Below are 21,527 nucleotides of genomic sequence, written 5' to 3'. Positions count from 1 at the left end.
CCCGGGATCTGGAACATCAAAAGTATCAGTTGCGGCAGCAGCACGTTCATCGCTGTTTTTCTACTGGCCAACCAACGACAGCTCACTGCAGTCTGATGCACTCTCGATGCTGCTTTCGCCACCATCACTCTCACAAAACTGATAGAAAGAAGTTTCACAGTCACCATTTGCATATATTGATGACTCCCTCTCTTGGTTGAGCCAAAAGTGTCCATGTGGCAGGGTATCTATACCTGGCTCAAAAATATATCGTTTATCGTCGAAACAGCTCAAGGCAATTTTGTTTTGTCATTGTTACAATAATTTGATGGTTCTCTGACGTAATGCGCGTCATTGGCGCCCTTTGAGTTGTTCTGTTCTTCAAGCAGTTAACAAACTTGTCATGATGCAAACTCTTTTCACACTTTTTTGCACTCCCTTTGCGCTCTGCTTAGCACCTCCCCGATACTTTATGCTGTACATTTTCGAACGCAAAAGGACGGCCTCCTCCATTGAGCTCGTCCATTGAGTGTTTGTCCATTGAGCTCGTCCGTCATTGTCAAAGGAAGTTTTTTGGTTGGTTGGGTCAAACAATGGGTGATCAGAGGGATAGGCGGACAGGTCAAGGAGGTGTTTAAATTCTTTCATGTCCTCATAGAGGTCATCTGTTTCAACTCGGTAAAGAAGAGAGTCAGTGTCTTTATACGTCACCAAGATTTTTTGGCCGTATCGCGGCTTCATTTCATTGTAGTGAAAACCGTACAATGACAATTTGGAAAGATCTAGAATAGCCGCTCCGACTGGCATGGGCTTGTCCCAAAATATTTTTAGCTGTGACAAGGACACAGAGCACAAATTTTCACTAATAATCTGAAAGGATTTATAGTTTGGTTTGCTGGTAAACTTCATTGCTTCTTGTTCGTTGCTGACAAAATGAACATTCCGTCGGTTTCGCTTATTTTACATTGTTTTACCAAAACAAGCATTTGACATCAATTTGTAAAAAAAAATTTCAAAAGGACTCTTGGCCTGCTTCCGCATGACTGTGTTTTTCTCTATATGATGATAGCCAACTTGACTGTTTGAATTTGAGTGCATTGTGAATTTTGACATTTTGAAGTCCATTCTTGATATAAAACTGCAGGTTTTTTAAATGGCAAATATAATTCCTTTTATCAAAAAGTGTTTCTACAAGCTTCGGAACATCCGCATTTCTTTTCTCATTGAATTCAGAACAGTACTCAGACAGCCAATCAGACTGTATCACAAGTTTTTCGGGAGCTAGTGGTTGTTGTTGTTGTTATTTGCCTCAGTCCGATGTTGCGGTGTTGTCGTTGAGTGGGAGCGAGAGAAATTTAGCTGCTTCCACAGGTCTTGTCCAAAGTGACTTCACGGAGAGATTGGTGGGTTTCATCGGGCACTTAAAAAGATGTTGTGTTGTGTGTGGCTCTCGTTTACAGTCGGGGCACGTCTCAGACATATCATTGTTGATCCTAGCCGAGTAGGTCATGAGAAGCGGACTGAAACCAGAGCGGAGTTGCGCGAGTTGCCTTCTACTGCCTCTGGGGAGTGTTTTCTCACTGTCATGTATCTTCATGGGGGCAGCAGTGGCAAGTACCCTGGACGGCTCATAGTTGTTGATGGCGTCTTTGACTTCTGTTGTATGCATGTTCTTCAGAATCTTTCGGTATTCTTTGGATGTTATCTTGTCTTTATCTTCAGTTTCATCAAGGTATGGTTCGATATACCTGTTGTAACGGGTGTGCAATGATTCTTTTATGAGTCTGGGGGGTTCGGCCTGGTTATAATGTGGTGGCCTGGGTGGGCTGGTAAATAGCGGGAGAGTTGTTGCTGAACGCATAATAGCCTCGTGTGTCGCCTGACTTCGAGAATTTCGGTTTCTTGGTGCAGATGTTCCTGGCTGGACATTAAAACACAGCCGGTTGTTGTTCGCAAGGCCGCATTCTGGACTCGTTGTAAGTTGTTGATGTTGGTAGTGCTGGTGGTGGGACCCCACACTGGAGCTGCATAGTCTAGCAGAGGACGAACTGTTGCTTTGTATGTAATCAGAAGCGTCTCTTTAGACTGACCCCAGTTGGTTCCAGAAAGTGCTTTGAGCACGTTCAGTCGTTTGCGAGAGCGAGCACAGACGTCCTTAATGTGTGGGGTGAATGTTAGTCCAGTGTCAAATGTGATGCCTAGAATCTTGATTGTTTGAGAATGGGGAACTGGCTTGTCGTTGATTTTTACATTTGGGTTGATTTTGTACTGTTTCGGGTCCGTGGTAAATAGTGTGGAAGTGCATTTCTCAGCAGCGAGGTGGAGGTCGCGGCTATTGAAAAAATCTGCAAGGTTGGACAGGTAGGTGTTCAAAGGCCCAGTTGCTGATGGTAGGCAAGCTGTTGAGGTATACACCGTGAAGTCGTCTGCATATGATTTGATGTTGATATTGGCAGGCGGGGCCGGACCATCAGACACATAGAAGTTGAACAAAAGTGGTCCCAGCACCGAGCCTTGGGGGACCCCATTTCTAGTGATTCTGAAGCTGGAGATGGTGTTCCTGAAGCTTGTTTGTGCCTGTCTTCCCTGAAGGTAAGTTGAAAGCCATCGGAGGAGGTAACCTGGTAGGCTGGTGTCTGCGGCACGTGAGAGCAGGATGTCATGGTTGACCATGTCAAATGCCTTGCTGAGGTCCAGCGCGACGAGGATAGTTCTCTTCGGTGGCTTTTTAGCGTTGAACCCGGCGGCAATGTCTTCGCTAATCTCGTTGAGAGCTGTGACCGTCGAATGTCTAGCTCTAAATCCGTGCTGGTGCGTTGTCGGTCTCAGATGCTCAACCATCCTGTCAGCAAGGAGCTTCTCGAGGAGTTTGCTGGCAGGGCAGAGCAGGGAGATAGGGCGATAAGACTTGGCACTTTTGACCGGTTTAGCGGGTTTGGGAAGAGGGATGATGATACTTTTTTTCCACATTGAGGGGATCTGACTTTTGCTGATGCTAAGATTGAAAACTGCAGTGAGGTATGCTGTGGCGAAGGGTCCAATATGTTTGAGATGGAGGTTGCTCAGTTGATCAGGGCCCAAGGCTGGGGAGCCTTTAATGTCTTTTAGTGTCAGAGTAACCAATCTGGTAGACAAAAGGGGCGGAGATTCTATCTCTGTGGACTTGATGTCACGAATAAGCTTCCTGTGTGTCTTGTTGGAGCTGTGCTTCGTCACGGCTGTAAACTGCCTGTTGAACTGCTCGCAGAGGTCGCGGGGCGATTTGAAGTATCGTTTCCCAAATTTAATCGCCTGGTTATCTGGGTTGGGAGCTGTACCGTTGAGCGACTTGAGGGTTCTCCACAGGTGTTTAGGATTGGTCTTGTGATCGAATTTTGCTACGAACTCTTTCCATTTGCTTTCCTTTTCTTTATAGATCTCGCGGGTAATTTCTGCGTTCAGTTGGGGAATTGTGGGGTCTCTGGGATTGTTTTGTCTGGTTTCGTCCCTGCGTTTGATTAAGTTGTTGGTGTTCTCAGTCAGGCATGGCACATGTGTACATCGTCTGCCGCTGGGGATGTGATGGAGCTAGTGGTAGATCCTGATGGTCGATATGCAACTCAGAGGGATATGCAAGATCAACTTCAACAAAGAATGCGTATTCTCCCTCACAATCGTGAGCCGAAATCATCTCCACAGTCAGGGTATCATCCCTTTCAAAAGAAACAATCGGCAATTTTTTCATCATTGTCCCAGCGTACAGAGAAGTAACATCAAAGAAGGCTCCAAAAACCGAAGTTTCCTTGCTTTTGAAATCAGGAATATACTTGTTGTTTGCTTTGAAGGACCGCAGAGATCCGACGCCATTCAGCCCACCTCTGATCGCTTTTTCGCAGAACAACAACATGTCATAGTCTTGCAGTAATTCTAACTCGACACCAGTCGTCACTAGCATTGCATCCCAACTTAAATTTGGCGCGCTATAAAAGCAAGCAGGGTCGAAATTGTAGACGTCCAAGCAGACGTCGCGAAAATTTTCAAAAACTCTTGCCAGCAAAAGTACGTCAACTTTCAGGTAAACATCGTGATAATCTCCAAATTTCTTGCAGCCCATCAAATGATACATCTCATGAGCTTCCTGATACTGTTCGAGAGTAAGATCAATCTTTCCCGAGAGCGTATTGACCCAGTCAGGACCGTAATCTGGAAAGGGGGCATCGAATTTTTCAGAACTGACTAAGTAGCCATAGGGGAAAAAACCTTTCCTCCTAAACTTCTTAAACATTTCCTCTGAATCAGGAGTGAAATTTTGTTTCAAAAGACTAAAGTCTTCGTCAGAGAGTGTTTGTGCAAGTGCGTCTAACCCCGACGCCATGAAGTTCAGACTATCCAGAAACCGAATATCACTTTTGATGCGCTTTCTGAGACCTCTTTTGTCGACATAACTTCCAACTGGTACACGCACCGAAAACGAAATAAAGGTCTCATCTGTTTTAGCAATCGCATTTAACTCCATCGTAGACTTCCAAGTCCTTAATAATATGGTGAGAGTCGTAGCGAGACAAGTTGTGGAAGAACACTGGTGGAAATTTCATCACACTGCAATCAAGGTTGCATTTCCTGTGAGCAACTCCATGAATATCTGTCAAATGAGAATGATGAACAACTTTTCTCTCATCTTCACAACCATCAAACTCTTCATTGCATATGCAGCAAGGAGCAGTCCATGATGCCAAAAAATTAGCTTTGTCTACCAAATTCATTGCGAGTTTTCGGAATTTCTGTTGCTCCTGGTAAGCCCATTTCAACCACTCCCTAAGTGTTTTCATCATTTCACCAATAACTTGGTCTCCGCGGTAAAAATATTGTTTCTCAGCTTTCCCACTTCTTACATCTATCAAAACCGCACCAAAACTGCATGGAAACTGATCTTCGATATGCAGGTTGGCAGCACCCATGTTGTTTAGTGTGCTTCCAGAATAGTCTTCCAACATGTCGGTGAAAGAGTCTTTTTTGACATCAAATGCCTCCAAGTCAGCCTAAACAACAAAAGGACACCGAATTTGCCGGTTAAAGCTTTTAAACTTCAATGTTTCTAGCTTGTTTGGCATTTGGATCAGCAGAGGCTCCTGATCAAAGCAAAGTCGTCTATGCTGCATCAATTTGCCCTTGTCAATACTCTGTAGACACCGATCACAAAACTTTCGGACATTTTTTTTTGGATCTAGCTGTTCGCTCAGAACGCAGCAGCGTCTTCAGGAGTCGAGACTTTTGATAAGACAATAATGAGATTTTTGATCGTCTGACAAAATTAAAAGATGTATTTTAGTGATTTGAACACTCCGCTGCTTCGTAAGATAGACAGGAAATATTTCATTCCCGTTAAGTCCATAGACATTCACTGCTAGATTTTTTTTCTCAAACGCTGGAATAGCTGAGAGAGGCATTGGCATAATCCTTTTATTAAAATTCAGGTCATCAAAGTGTGATCGATAGCTGCACGGACGATGTTGATTTTTTCGAACGGGAAAGAGCGCGGCCAGAACACAATAGATGACACAAAAGCTATCGCTCAAATTTTTGATGTTAAAGATACTTCTTCTCAAACTCTCCAGTTTCTTTGGAGTCGGGATTTATGATGCAGGTCTCAATGGACTGTATTTATTTATTTTCACCTCAAGACTCTTCATTCGATCAATAACCCAACCACTACCACCCGTACAAAAGATATTAATTTGAGTCATAATTTGGTCAACATGTGAGTAATATTCTTCTGAGGTCAATTTTCGCGAAACAGTTTCCCTTGAGCTGGTGAAGTAAGAAGTGGTTTTGTCTAAAGTTTTGGGTTTTAAAAAGTCAATTGAAACACACAGCGAAAGTTTCATGGTCTGCGAATCTATGTGGCTGTCAATAAAACCAATTAAACTCAATTCGTTTGCTACAAAGTAATCAAAGGAATCAAAAACCCTGTCACTTGAAGGCTTGAATCGGAATGTTTGAAAGAAGCCACGAATAGATTGCCTGGTTTGTAAAACAGACATGTTACCAGTATTTTGGACCCGTGCACGAGAGGCTAATGTATCGTTGATGTCATGATTTGTAGCGCAATGGTCATTTAGTTTCTGTTGTGAAGAGAAGAATGTCTGACATGATAAACATTTCAGGTAACGTCCACTGTTATGAATTGTCCTCAAATGTCTGACTGAACTACGCGATGTAGTATAGTAACCGGAGCATTCACCGCATTTGTACGATTGACTTGGCTTGGCGGTGTGTTGCTGTTCCCGATGAATTTTAAGATCTCGTCTGGTATTGAACGAGGTTCTACAACTGCTACAATTCCACATTGTGAAATCTAAACCAGAAATTGGGTGATTTTGAAAAATTTTGGATTTTTCGAAAATTTTTGAAAATTTTTAAAGGGGAACCCTTAGGGTGATTTTGAAAATTTGGGTGATTTTGAAATTTTTTTTTCGAAAATTAAGCCCTCTACAAACTTAGTCCATAATTGCTCTTCGTCCTGAGTGGACCTTGCATTTTGCATAGAGCTAGGAGCGATTCTTGAGCCAAGACGGAATTTGTCGAGGTCAGCAGCTGGAGACCTCTAAGTTTGCTTGAGGGTCTCGGTCCGAGGCATCAAGAAAACTACATCTCAGTTGTCATTTGTCAAGCCGAGTTTGGAAAATGTCCAGCTGCAATCATTTTCCGCCATCTTTTTGACTGATTTTTGAAATGGAGTTTTCCCTGCTTTTGCTTTTCCCCAGTAACGTAGAATGCTTGGCACAGAGAAGGAACCTCTAACTGAAACTACATTACTGGTATATCTGCCAAGCGGCCCTTCATTTTTCGAAAATTTTTCGAAAGCGGCCCTTCATTTTTCAAAAGCGGCCCTTCATTTTTGTAGAAATTGAATATAGATTTCGTACTTTTTTAATAGATTTCATACTTTCTCCCATATAGAAGCACTCACCTATCTTTTGTTCAAAATCATAGAACGCAAAACTTTTTACTGAGATACTTATACAATTATTATCATGGCTTTGTCCTTCTCACAAAAACAGATTCATTGCTTGCTTATCGTGGATCACCTTCAGATTTTATTCGAACTATTAATCTTCAATGCAGCCTGAGTCAGATGCAGCCTTAGTCCAAGAAAATCGACCATAAATTCAGGTTTTCCTTCATAAGTTCAGATTATTTCCCTGCTGAGTCAGCAAACTATAAATTAGGCGAGATTAAACGTCTCGTTATTGCAATCCACAAACCCAGCGCAAACCAAGAGCAATAATCACATAAATTGAATCACCTTTGTTATTAAGTCAAAGAATTTTGTGAGAGCAATAATCACTAAATTGAATCACCTTTGTTTTTAAGTCAAAAAATTTTTTTCAGCCATATGGAATTCAACTACGATTCGGCCGTGCTCAATAGACGCGTAATTTCATTTGCCGCGGGCGAAAGTATAAGGATAGAGGTGGTCACTCAGAAAGGCGATAAACAGGTGGTGGTATTCAAGAAGAACCTATTCGAAATTTATATGGAGAGTATGCAGTTGATTAACAACCGCCAACTCATCAACATAATAGCGGCCGGAAAATTGGACCTAACAACTCATCATAGAACCATTTACAGCAATTCCCCCGAAATGGAGGCAGACGGTGAAGAGTGCGTTATTGTCAATGATTATATGGGTGAGTGACTTTCAATCAACTTATTTTCATGTTAATTCAACATTCATTTTTGTTACATAGAGATAGGTTTCAGGTCGGGTGATGGGCAAACATTTATAATCCTTCATCAAACTTAATAGTTGAACATGTTTAGATGGCCCAAAGAAGTTCGTGAGAATGAGTTTCAAACAATATGTGGGCAACAACGGCCGAAAGTCTGTATACTTTCACTTCAAGGTGTTCGAGGAGCGTTCAGATTTGAGTTGGAGTAAGGCGATGGTTTCCCTAACTCTCGACGAGTTCTCCTGTCTTTTGACTGCGTACCAAAAGTTTAGACGGGAGGCTCGAGATGCTCATCTTGATCTGCTAAGAACGCAGGAGAGCGTTGAAGAAGAGGAAATCGATGAACCACTCAAAAAAGAGGCAAGAAGGGACAACTAAATTAACTAATGATATACTTGATAACATTATTCAGCTTTATTATTCAGCTATATCACTTATTCGTGCATATTAACAGCACTGCATTCGTATTATTATTATAGCAACGTGTTCGCTTTCAGCAAAGTATTTGTTTATTTTACTCTAACTAATTGTAGCGAACATTTATTTGTTTCAGTGTAAACGCGAATATTTTGATCCAGTATATAGTAACTGAAGGGAGTGGATACATATTTAGATTAGAGGTATTGAAAAATAGTTTTCCAAAACTCAGATGGTGCAGTGGTTACGACGTTCCAGTATATACTAAACTACCATAAAATAATACAGCACGTGCGCTCTAGAGGTTAGAATAAAATGGACCCACTATGTTGGTGTGACGTAGCCACTGTGACAATTCGCTATTTAAATTTCGTTCTAGCGTTTTGGAATGCGCAGCTTAAGCTCAGTCGAAAACAAGCAACAGCTTTAAATTGAACCAAAAACAGTTTTCCAAAGCTCAGATGGTGCAGTGGTTAAGACCTTTGGATCAATAAAAAAATTTCGAAGGCGTGGGTTCAAATCCCGATGGGGGCGGGACTTTCGGCTAAATAGGTGGATATGGTCGAATGTGTATAAAAGTGTGCGACAGACCCCCCCTTTTCTCAGGCAAGATATAATATAATAGGCTACCGATTCCAATTGAAAATCGTTTATTTGTATTTTTTTCTGATTTCATTTTCATGCAACAGTAAGGAATGATTGATGCGTTTTCATTTTCGATTATGAATTTCGATGTTAAGTCCGTTCATATTAGATTGATTTGCAGAGCAATTGATTTTTAAAAGGACTTTTAGAAGACAGATACAAGCCCGGAAACGTTAAGACTTGAACACCGAAACAACATTCTGTTTAACAAATGAGCATCATAACTGGACTAAGGTGATCGTACTATCTCGTTAACCAAGTTTAGCTTTGGAAATTTGTGTGTACCGCACAGTACTAGGCGAGACCTCTTGTTCAATTCAAGTTTCAATAAGTGGAGACAATCGTGTGTAGTCATTGAGATTACATGTGTCTTCATTCTATACCATTCTATACAAGGCAAGCAAAATAGTGCAGAATTTTTCACAGGATAGTAAAATGTTAACGACATGTACTTGAGATTCATGAGTTTCGTCCCTGATGCATTTCTAAATATTTGTTCTTGGCATAATTGTGAGTACGGTTAAGAGAGGGTTGTTGGTACTTTTAATCCAATAGTTAATTTGGAGCCTAGCCGTCTTCAGATTCGTCTCCTGTTGGTTTATTATTTTGTCCAACGAAGGTGCCATTTCAATTGTTTTGCAGTTACCATTGTTTTCATTTCAATGAAACCTTGGACCATCATTTATGAAAGCAAAAAGTGCATGAGTTGACTAAACTATTTTTTTATAATATGCTTTTGTTCGGCTCGTCGTGGTATGTTTGCAGAATTTAAATTGCATTGGCCAAACCAACACACCTTTTATGTACGTCTGTTTAAATCTTGCAGTCTAGAATCTATTTGTCATTTACCATTTTTAATGAGACTGGTATAGCATTCACATTCTTTTTAATTACTCGAGTGGTTTAATTTGTTGGCTATTTGAATTCGTGAATTTTCAGGTTACGACTTTATGTATGTGTACATATGGCAAACAAACGCTAAAGTCACTTTATACGTTTTGACGAAACAAAACGCTAAACAAGAGCAATTTTGACCAGAGTTGTGATTTATAATCGGCTTTTATTTCTTTGAAAATTTGCATCGCTGATCAATTAAGTTTATTCTGCATGATTACTGCTGGATTACTCTCCAAGATCTTGCTTTATTAATTGGAATGATAATCTGTTGAAAACATTGTGAATGTATGCAGTTATTGGCTAAGACGCGTGCAACGTTTATTAATGCTCAACCTGTTGCTTGTAACGAAGTATTAATGTGTTATTCGTTTTCCTTATTTGGATCTTTTTACCAAATCAATCAGAACTGTTAGTCACGAACGGAGCATAAAGAACTTCTGGAAATCATGTGGAAGTCGCCTGAACAAACCATGGACCCGACCCAGATGTTTGAAAAGGGTCGTATTCGTGGCCTACAAGAGGAACGAATCAGGGTGCAAAAGAAGACCTTTACTAAGTGGATCAACTTTCACTTGAAGCCAACGGGGATGCAAGTTGATGACCTTTTCCAGGACATCAAAAATGGGCGGATGTTGCACCAACTACTTCAGGTGCATAGACTAAAAAATTGTTTTTCATTTCCCAGTAGCCTATTTCACAACTCCAAATGATAGATTCAAGGACTGTTTCATCTAAACCTGTTTAGAGCAAAATATTGCTTAATTTAAAATTGTTGCATCCGATGTCATGTCTTTATCGAATCACTCCATTTTCGGAAAAAAACACTGAAATTTCAAGTACGAAAAAACCGCAAACTACTGAAATAAAAGGCAAACTACTGAAACTTTGGAAATAAAGCGGCATTTGGCTGCCATGGCCACGCCTTAGCGTCCGGTGGGACTTGATATGAACTTATCACAACCGAACAAATGATCACGACTGAAGTTCAATGTTAACATGGGAGTTATAATTTCTGTGGGGGTTTATTTCCTAGAGCCGAATACTTCATGGAATGGTAAGTATATTTGTTCTGTTCTAGGTGATTTCGGGAGAGATGCTTCCCAAAGTGAGTCGAGGTGTGATGAGAATCCAACAGCTGGAGAATGTCGGAATATGTCTCACTTTCCTCTCCAAAAAGGTTAAAAATAAACAATGGCAAGATAAGAACCAATCCACATGCTGTCGTTCATCTGCCTCAAACTTCTGAGTACAGTTTGCTGGGTTTTTAAGGCGTTGGTTTAGAATGTGTAACAAGAATGCTTCGAAATTTTGACGACGTTAGTGTTTTGCGCGACCTTGTAGACTTGAATAGGCTTTTGAATTTCCTGTCAACGTTGCGAGCATGATGCAGCGTAGTTTTTTTTCAAACGATCGGCCCGCTATGGTTTGCGAGTGAGCATTTTCAAATCCTTTACATTTTACAAAGTTAATCTTTTTTCCAGGTAACCCTAGAAAACATTGGTGCCGGTGATATCGTGGATGGGAACCAGAGATTGATTCTGGGTCTCATCTGGACCATCATTCTCCGATTCCAGATCCAGCAAATTGTATTTGAAGAGCAAGTTGTTCCCGAGAAGGTATGGTCACTGCGATGTCTAATACTAACCCATTTAATGCACATTTTGAAAAACCCCAATTCGTTCTATATTCAATGTGTATTGATCATTTTACGGAAGTTTAGCTTCAGCTCGTGAGAGTTTGAAAAATCTTCCGCTTTTTCTTCAGCAGATAAATATCATGATGATGTTTTATTATGTACTATTATTTTACCAGAACTTTGGTTAATTGTAGGAAACACAAGCTGTAAGTAAATGAGAACAACCTTGAGAGATTAACCCATTTTTCTCCTGAAAAAATCTTAGTAGTTGTGGCTGTTGAAAATATATGATGTGTTGGTATTAATTGCTCTCGAACGAAGTTAGGCAATTACTGTACGAAGTTTGAAACAAGTAAACGCGGGTCTTTTTCATGCTTCACCGTTTTTGCGCTGTTGTTCTAGGACATTCTTTGACTTCTCAAGTGACTTTTTGACGCTTTTTTTGTTTGACTTCATTTTTGTTTGAATAGGTCTTTAGGGTTTTTTAACACACAAATTTGTCAAGAGGTTTTAGATTTTTGTGGGCTAATTGATTGCCTGCTTCTTAAATCGACATTCAAAAAATGCAGGCTAGCATGAGTCCAAGGGGTGAGTGAGGCCAAAGAAAGTTCCTACTAATTCAGTGATTGAATGGTGTGAATTGAAGAAGAGCTGCTTGGAATGACCAAAAAATCGAATTCAACCTCAATACTTTGTCGATGTTTTGCTCTTAAGTCTCCAGCTTGGAAACTGACCAAACAAGAGGGGTTTGCATTGGCTGTGCTTCTCACAAGAAGTGTTCCAAACCGATAGTTCAATAAATCAGAAGTAGAAATTTTACAAGTCTAGATACTGTAGGCGCTTAACTACCCCTGAAAAACGTTGCCTTGTCGTGTTATACGTTGCCTTAAACAAAATCGATATCAATAATGATTCGACTAAAAATTTTGAATTTAACTGTTATTAAAAGAATCAGAATAGAATTTTTTATTTGTTTGTTTTTCAAATGCTCTGAATTTTCTGTTTGTAATTTCAAACAGGCACCTCAAATAATCTCTCAGTTTTTGAGACTGTTGTCGAAACTTTTCTCTTTGAGGGTTAATATTCGACAAAGAATGATCAAAGATGTAATTTGCTCTTATTTTACTCTATTTTCTGGAAATGTTATGAAATTGAACTTAAAACACCTATTTTCGTCGACAAATGAAAATGTTTGTGTTTTCAAAGATTGATTCAGTTTTTTTAGAGGTTTTTACTGCAACCTATTTTTATCTCGCAAAAGATATGTCGGAAAATTTACTCAACGAAAAACGTGGCTATAATAATATTCCAATCCGCAGTGAACTTGTAAAATTTTTTTTGTCTGTATTGGAAGTTATTGTCGCTGAGTAAAGTTGATCAATTTCTTTAATTGCATGAAAACAGAAGCTTTCAGTGTTCCATAAAGTCAAACAGACGAAATTGCAATAGTTCATAATTTTGTGGTAATATTATTTTGGATATTTTGGTGAATGTGCGTTTTCGGAAAGTTTTTCTTTAACTATGTTTTGCCTAGAACTTGAAAGTTGAGCTAGATGTTTTGACATGCTTTAGAGCCAACATTTTAAAATTGTAAGAAAGTACTTAAGAAACTTTTAAGTACTAAGCTACGATTGATCTTAATGTTAGGCTACAAATGTTTTCATAAAGTTTTTTCACAAATACAGAAACAGATAATTTTGAAATAATTTGATTTGATCTTTCTATATACTTGTGTTCCAAAGAAGTTTAAGTGACGCATTGCTGTAATTCAATTATTTTGCTCCTGAATTTATTTAACTTATAAAAATTTTGAGGCAGGATTCGATTCTATTCTATTTTTTAAGCTCCCGAGTTTCAACGGCGCAAAATGTAATTTCACTTAATGTTGCAGAGAGTTACGAAATATACATTTTTGAACGCTGAAAACTCACCCATCCACCTGAAGATTTTTGATGTCCCGAAGAAAAAGCTTTATTTTTTTCTTTTCATTTTTTCGAGTACAGTTATGTACTCAGTTAGAATGGGCTGAAAGGCAAATCAGAAATTCTTATTAAATGTAAATTTATAACTAAATTTGCATTTTTTAAAAGGCTGATTTTGTTTATTACGGTGAATGTTTAACAAACCTGAACGCGTAAGCGATACTTACCTGTGGTCCATTAGTTTAGTTGAGATTGTCTTTGTTGCAGTCAATTGTTGTCTACACTGTCTTGTCTTCAAATTGTTAGCTGTTAAATTGCAATTTATCAACTGCCTAAATTGAATTGAAATTGAGTGTAGTTTTCAAAATTATCGTTCGTTACTTAATTATAGGAAAGCGCGGTCAAAAAGAGTGCTAAAGAATCTTTACTGCTGTGGTGTCAACGACAAACAGAGCCGTACAAGAATGTCGAGGTACACAACTTTGACAAGAGCTGGCAAAATGGACTGGCATTCAATGCTCTGCTACATTCCAGGAGGTAATAAATTTCCGTTTCTAATAATAATAATAATAATAAGTTTTTCTAGCTGAAATTCTTGACTTTCTTTGGACCACATTTGATAGAGGCATTCATTGGTGTTTTAAATGGCTGTTTTAATTTAATGTTTTATAGTCTTTGCTGTTGTCTAAATTTATCTCAATGTTTTATAGCCTTTTTAAAAAATCTATTTATAATTTAATTAATAGTCTCAGCTCAGTTCGAAAGGGAAATCAGTTAGTACGTGGAAATAATAAATTTCAGTCCGCTTAAACAGGCGTTTAGCTCTCTTGTTGTGAAGTCACTCTAGGTTTTGTAACATCTTTTGTACCCACATTTAGGCCCGACCTTGTTCAGTATGAATCTTTGACCCCTGAGAACGCCGAGTGGAACCTTAGACATGCCTTCGATTCTGCTGAGAACGAACTCAACATTCCACGACTATTGGACCCCGAAGACGTTGTCACACGACCGGACGAAAAGAGTATTATGACCTACGTTGCCCAGATTTACTCAACTTTCGCAAAAATGAAGGCAGAAGCTAAAAGTGGACGTCGTATGGAGAACGTCGTGCGAATGCTAATGAGTATTGACGACTCCGAAAAGAAGTATTTATCCTTGTTCAGTGACCTAGTTAAATGGGTGCGTCAGAAAACGAAGGAACTGAATAACCGAACATTCCCCAACTCCTTGGCTGGGATCCAAAAACACCTGGATAAGTTCAACCAGTACAGAAACGAAGAGAAACCGAGCAAGTATAAAGAAAAAGGAGAGTTGCATATGATGTTTCACTCAATTAATGTGAAATGTTTTGCTAACAATCGGATCCCGTTTTACCCCCCTGAGGGTCACCTAATCAAGAACTTGGAAGCCGAATGGGATGTTTTGGACAAAGCCGAAAGAGAACTGGAACGCGCGATTGTGAAGGAGTATCTTCGACTGGAGTCTTTGGAAAGAGTTGCGGAGAGGTTCTCTAGAAAGGAACGACTAAGGTGAAAATTAACTCAAAACAAGGAGGCTCGGTAATGTGCGTTCGCACATTAAGTTCCGACCCCGCTCATCTACATTTTCCACTTAATTGTCTACCAAATGAGGAAGAGATAAAAAATTAACATATCAACATATCGTTCAACAAACTACTAAAAAAAAACAAAACAATCTACTCTAGAGGGCCTATGAGGCCTGTGGCAACCATAATATGACTACCAGAAAGGACGGCAATAAAAATCAAATTGCTACAAATATTAATTACGACCAAAACTCCTTGTCCATTTTTTGAAAACCACTAATAACGAAATCCAAATGGCATAAGATAAAAATTATACTAAGAAGATTACCGGTACTTTTTGGAACAAAATATGGGACTTTTCCTCAATGCAACTTGGCAACAGTGGCAAAAGTTTATTAAAAAACTGCTCTTTAAAAAAGAATTAAATTCGAACTAATTAGAAACATTACGCATCAAATGAAATCATTGAGAGAGTCTTTTATACCTCAATAGAGAGCGACTGAGGTCTTTCATTATCCAGGATATGTTATACTACTACAAAAAGAACGACAAATACAGGCAAAAACGAAAAATTTGCACGAAAAATTATGCATGAAAACGATGTCCCCCCGATCAATTGATATTAAGCTGATCACTAAAAGCAATGAAAATCTTCGATTGCACTTTTTGCAGGTGACAACATTTGTAAGTCAAATGACGACCATTATTGTGATACTGTGAAAAGAAAACAAAAACCTACAAAAAAGGAGGCAAATTTGCAAAAATACGAAATTTGGTTTTATGAAAACTGGTTGTTCCGTTATGGAGAGCAAACTACATTTCAAAAGATAAATGATGTGAATTGTATATAGAGGTGCTTAGCTTCAACTTAACAGAAATAAAATTGGCAGATCTCATAAATCTATCTTTTTATTAAAAACAAATGTTTTCAAAATTCATAGCCAACAAAAGCTTTCGACTAAAAGAGTAGACAGTTTGTCTTGCAACTACTTGGAAAACTAATTGCGACTGTTTTTAACAAGACTAAATCATAAGACTATAAAATAACATTAAATACAATCTGAACTAAAAAGATTCGCAAACAACTTTACGAAACCAGTTTTGAAGCCATTAAATTTAACCGCGATTAACCATAAGATATTAACCGCGAGAATATAACATTTTCATTTGCGTCTCTTTTGATCATCATAACATCTTTTTGTAAAGAGACCATCACAAAATGACGACAAAAAGAACCACAAAAATTGAAAAGTATCTAAACTTCACAAAATTCTGAAACAAATTGTCTAAGCCCTGAAGACATCATTTAAGAAGTATAAACAACAGAAAATTTTTTTGTTTGATTAAACAAAACATTCAAAAGAGCTCTAATTAATGAGGCTAATTTACGAAAATGATACAACATTGTAAAATACGAAAAAAACGCAAACCAGAACAAAAAAGGGATAAGTTGAAGAATACTATTACTCTTTTTTTTTTAGAAATTTATGTCGAAAGTCAAAACAGCCATTAGTTATTTACCAATATCAGTTATTTAAATTCACTTGTTTATCTAGAGTTGGCCACTGAGACCTTTAATTACACAAAATTTGGCATATGACAACAAATTAACAACAAATAAAGGGCAAAAATAAAAAAACAATTTTTGGAAGAGAACGGTGTAGCAGCCCTTCAGACCATATGTTATGAAAACAAAAATAATGTTCAGTTTCAAATGTTGTCAAGCTTTTTTCAGTTAGATTGTTAAACGATTGACATTTTACAAAAGAAACAAAAACAACAGAAAAATTGGGCAATTATGCACAAAAATCAGAAAATTTTGTATGAAAACTCGTAGTCACAAAAGCTAGAAGATCTTCTGTTAAAACAATCGGACACAAAATAAATTTTTATTCTATAAGGAGGAAAGATTGACCTGTACTTACTGAGAATAAGCAAAATATTGACTAAAGTAATATAAAAGAATGACAAAATCAAAAAATTTTAATTTTCCTTAAACCAAATACATTCAATAATATAAGAGACATTAGGTAACAACCGAATGAATAGAAAAGGTTCACATGCATCTCTTGAGGAAGAGATTGAGATCTTCGAGTGATTAAACTTAAAAGTCAGACAGCCAAAAGAATAACAGTCGAAGGCAAAAGACAAGAATTCAGTTAAATTTTACTAAACTCTTCCTCAAAGCCAAAAAACCCTTTGGTTCTCTGAAAACAAGTTGTATCTACATTTTGCCTCAAATATACTTAAATTGGAGCTGTCAGTGACGAAGTCATGAATAAAAAATATTGTCAGTTTTTAACATTAAAAAACAAAAGCAAAATATTTTGAAAAAAGGCAGCATCAAAATAAAAACCAAAAGGTCTGATTCTAAGACTCCATGATATTATCAAACCTCTCCCTGATTTTGTCAAAAATAATGTTCAGTTTCAAATTTTGTCAGGCTTTTTTCAAATAGATTGTTAAATAATGTGACATTTTTCAAAAAGAACCAAAAACAACAGCAAAATTGGGCAATTATGCACAAAAATCAGAAAATTTTTTTATGAAAACTGGTAGTAACAAAAGCAAGAAGATCTTAAAACAATCGGACACAAAATTAGTTTTTATTCTATAAGGAGGAAAGATTGACCTGTACTTATTGAGAGTAAGCAAAATATTGACTAAAGTAATATAAAAAAAATGACAAAATCAAAAAATTACAGAAATTTCCTTAAAACAAATACATTCAATAATATAAGACATTAGGTAACAACCGAATGAATAGAAAAAGTTCACTTGTACCTCTAATGGAAGAAATTTAGATCTTCGAGCGGTTAAACTTAAAAATCAGACTGCTAAAAGAATAACAATTGAAGGCAAAATACAATCATTCATTTAAATCAATCATTCATAAACACTAAAACTCTTCCTCAAGGCCATAAAAACCCTTTTGTTCTCTGAAAACAAACAGTATCTACATTTGGCCTCAAATTTACGTAAATTGGAGCTGTCATTGACGGAGCCGTGAATAAAAAATATTGTCTTTATTTAACATTCGAAAAAATGCAGCACCAAAATAAAAACCAAAAAGTCTGATTCTAAGAGTCCATGATATTATCAAACCTCTCCCTGATTTTGTCTCGCGAGCAGCAAGCCGACCAAGTGTTCAAGTTATTTGCGAATTAGACCAAATGTTGAATGGAATTCTTCAAATATTGAAAAAAAGATGAATTTTGTATAATTATCGAGTTAAATCTGTAAAAAACCGCAAAGTATTAATTCCGGAAGACTTTCATACGGCGCCTAATTACAACTAGCGCTCTTTTTGAGATTAGGGAGTCTGTGTTAAGGTTTCTAGGTCACTAAGTCTGGCAAAATTTAACAAAGTGGACCAAAAAAGCATATTTTGTGCCATTTTTGATGAAAAAAGTTTGAATTTTGAAAATTTTATTAAAAATTTTAGCCAAACAAACTTCAATCAAACAATTCAGCAACGCTCTTCTATCTCTAACGGTAACAACAATATGTTGCCGTTAAAAATTTTAACTTAATTTGAATTATATTAGTGAAACTGTGCCAAATTTTAGCAATAAAATTACCGAAAATGTGAACAAAAACAGTCGAATGTTCACAGAAATTTAAACCTCGATAACTCCCTGTAAAGCACGAAAATCAGAAAAATCTTTTTAATTCCGTATTCTACGCTGGACGGGCTTTTTAATGATACCACTCACAATTCTCTAGGATGAATATATCGTTCGGCCAAAATTGACTGAACAAAAAAAACCCAGTTGAGTATATAGTTCCTCCCTCCCCACTAAAGTGGGGGTCGGAACAATAAAAATAGTCGCTTTTAAACTTATTTGCTAGCTACAGATTAACACAAGCGAACATAATATATTCTACCGATTAATCTAATTTGAGCCCGATTAATAATGAGGGATGTCCGATTAATCTAATTTGAGCCCTGAACTGTTGCGATCTGTGACTAATCTGGTACTGTTACGATATTTTGAGTACCCGCTTTAGAATGTCCATATCGAGATTGCTTGTATACTTAATAAATGATTTGCAAGCATACAAGACTTAAGACATGAGTTGAACAGAAATTCTGATAATCTAAATGTGCGATTTTTCGTCAAAAATTAAATTCATGGTATGCAGTGAACAAATTCTTCTGCATAGGTGGGCGTGGCTAGAAGACATGTGGGAAATCATTGGTGACCAGGAGCAGGTTCGAGACTCCCTTCCTGCGATGGCTGCCTTTCAGCGAAACGAGGCAATATTGTTGGACGTTCAAGCCAGGGTGAGTTTATTTGGTAGAATATGATGGAAAGATGTTAACAAGATTGTTTTTTGTCTGGAAATAAAGTTGGTTATAACGTGTATGTTTTAAATTATGTTAGTATCCGGAAGCGTTCGACCAATTTAGCGCGTCTGGATTTTGTATATAGATAAAATTGGCGTATAAGTCATAGATTAGCAATGATTAAAATTTTACAATACGAAGAAAGCAATAGGAATATATCATCGACTCTAAACAAATAGATTTTACAGTACTACTGGGTTTTCTGTACAGAATACTAGAAGTCACTGGGATATCAGTTAATAATAACTTTAGATTTAACAAAAAAATCTGGAAGTTGTCTAGAAAGTTGTCTAGGAAGTTGTCAAGTACAAAGTTTCTGTTCGGTGGTGAAAACGATGAGAAAGAAACCGAAGGCTGTTCATTAAAAGGTTCCTGTTAGTTTTCATTATGTAAAAGGTTATTAATAGCCTCGAAGCGATATTGTAGCTTTTTTTAAATGGTCGTCTTCATCGTTTTTGTTGCGCCCATTTGACCACGCGCCTAAACTTTTTTGGTGACTTCTAGCGACTTAGTCTATGTGCTCAACGTATTTGCTATTTTTGGAATGAGTTTTTACGTCAATAGGGTGACAATTTTTTTGGATCCTCCATGAGCTATCTCAATAGAATGTTTTTGCATTCATTTAATGTTGGCCGCGAAGCGATAGCGTGGTTATTTGAATCGCATCGTGTTATAATGCACCAAGCTGTGCTTACGAAGTGAAGGGTGGCTGTCGTAATCTTAGTTTTTTTTAAAATGTCAGTGAAACAGGATGCCTTAAGTCAATGACGCACGTGGGAAAAAAGCGCTTATGTCAAGCTGCTGAACAGAATTCGAAAACGAGAAAAATTGTTTTTGTTCAAATATTATTCTGAGAGAGAGCGAGAAAGATAGGTGTGGAAATTTTTCGCTAAGCGAGAAAAGTTCAATGTTGACGTGCTGCATCTTCAATCTTTTTTTTGAAAAGCTGCAGTTTTATGTCAAACTGATTTGTTCCAATGTAAATACATTTTAATCTGCTCCATTTTGATCCCTTTTGACCTTTTCAAGTATTTGTTTAGATGCTTGAGTTTTGCTATTTCTATTTTTGCCATTTGCCGATATTTGTTTTTGTCCAGCAGTTTTTTTCGTGTTTTTACAATCTTTGGGAGTTTGGCTTCATTTGTTTTTTTTTTGACAAGTTTTGAATCTTTTCAATTGTTTTCATTTTTTAATTTTAGGTAATTTTGTTGAGTTAAAAGCAAAGAAATTTATTCCTTTTTAATATTTTTTCAATTTATCGATATCTCTGGTTTTTCGCATTTAACAGTCATCGTTTTGTGCACAAGAGTTCTTTAGGATCACACGTTTTATTTAGCTTGATTACTAGTATCAGACAGTTGAAAGTTTTTCACAACAATTTCTATATTAAATGCAACATAAAAATATTGAATTCGGCGTTCATTTCTTTTGTTTCAAAAAGTAAATTTGTGCTTGTTTACAAATTCTAAAGTGAAAATAACGTGTATGATGTTTTGTGTACGAGTAACTCATTTTTTAAAACATAATTGACTCCTGACTGACAATGCTGGAACTAATTACATGCTGGTACAAGTTGCTTTTGTGTTTTGGGACTTCTCAGATTTGGAAGGTGAGTGTATATTTTCACTGCTTAACCGATTTTTACGACTCGAAGAGGAGTATTGGAGAAGTCTTTTTTTTAATCAATTTTATTGGAGTGAATTTTTAAGCGGGAAATGAAACGCGTGAAAAAATTTGGAGTGATTTGGTTGCTGAACAAAAGTGAAGAGCGGAGCGAAAAGAGAGTGGTTTTTTGTTCATACCGCTGTTTTTTGAGAGAGCGAGAAATTGATGTGTGAAAAAATTTTCTCTGAGCGAGCGAAATTTTTTGTTCACATGCGGCTTTTAAAAGCAGTTTTTTTGCAATTTTTTCTTGTTTATGAGGTCTGATTATGATATTGTATTGGATTTGAGCTTGTTCTGATAGGAATTGAAGGTTTCAAGTAGTTAATTTGAATTTTATGCATGAGAATAGTCAGATTTCTACTTCGAGTCGTTTCCGGAATTCTTCCGGCTATGTTTTTTTTTTTAAAAATTGTGAATGACTTCAGTGCTGCGACATAACCGAACGTCGAAAATCAGACCGGTCTTTTTAAGCCCCTGAATGACTTGGAAGTGGTTAATTAGCGACAGTCGAATTAGTTTAATGAGTAATCTCTATTTGACGAAGTCGTTTTATCGGTTTTCGGGACTCAAGACTCGCTGAAGATTTCAAACTTTCTTAGCTGTTGCTTCCAGGCGTTGTCGTTTAGTTCCCGGCCAGTAACTAGATTTTTCATGTGATTTGGACGCCTGGGTTACGAGATGACAGCCCAAATTTGTGGCAGTTGAGGGAAGTGCCAGAGAGGTGTGACTGGCGACTTCGTGTACTATTATTAGTAAG

At 37.4% G+C, this 21,527-nt stretch overlaps 1 protein-coding gene across 1 annotated transcript in view; it reads left to right on the top strand.

The window, feature by feature from the left end:
- Positions 1-9,673: 9,673 nt before the first annotated feature.
- LOC142350487 (spectrin beta chain, non-erythrocytic 1-like) overlaps positions 9,674-21,527 on the top strand; it is a 16,773-nt gene continuing 4,919 nt past the window's right edge. The window contains exons 1-6 of the mRNA XM_075402338.1: positions 9,674-10,300; positions 10,729-10,827; positions 11,132-11,266; positions 13,600-13,745; positions 14,087-14,737; positions 18,922-19,055. Coding sequence (XP_075258453.1) covers positions 10,097-10,300; positions 10,729-10,827; positions 11,132-11,266; positions 13,600-13,745; positions 14,087-14,737; positions 18,922-19,055 — 1,369 coding nt within the window. The 5' untranslated portion in view covers positions 9,674-10,096. The remainder of the gene's footprint in view (positions 10,301-10,728; positions 10,828-11,131; positions 11,267-13,599; positions 13,746-14,086; positions 14,738-18,921; positions 19,056-21,527) is intronic.

The sequence above is a fragment of the Convolutriloba macropyga genome, chromosome 12 (assembly GCF_964194025.1).
Source record: "Convolutriloba macropyga chromosome 12, txConMacr16.3, whole genome shotgun sequence".
In the NCBI taxonomy this organism is placed as follows: domain Eukaryota; kingdom Metazoa; phylum Xenacoelomorpha; order Acoela; family Convolutidae; genus Convolutriloba; species Convolutriloba macropyga.
This window is presented reverse-complemented; position numbering and strand designations above follow the sequence as displayed.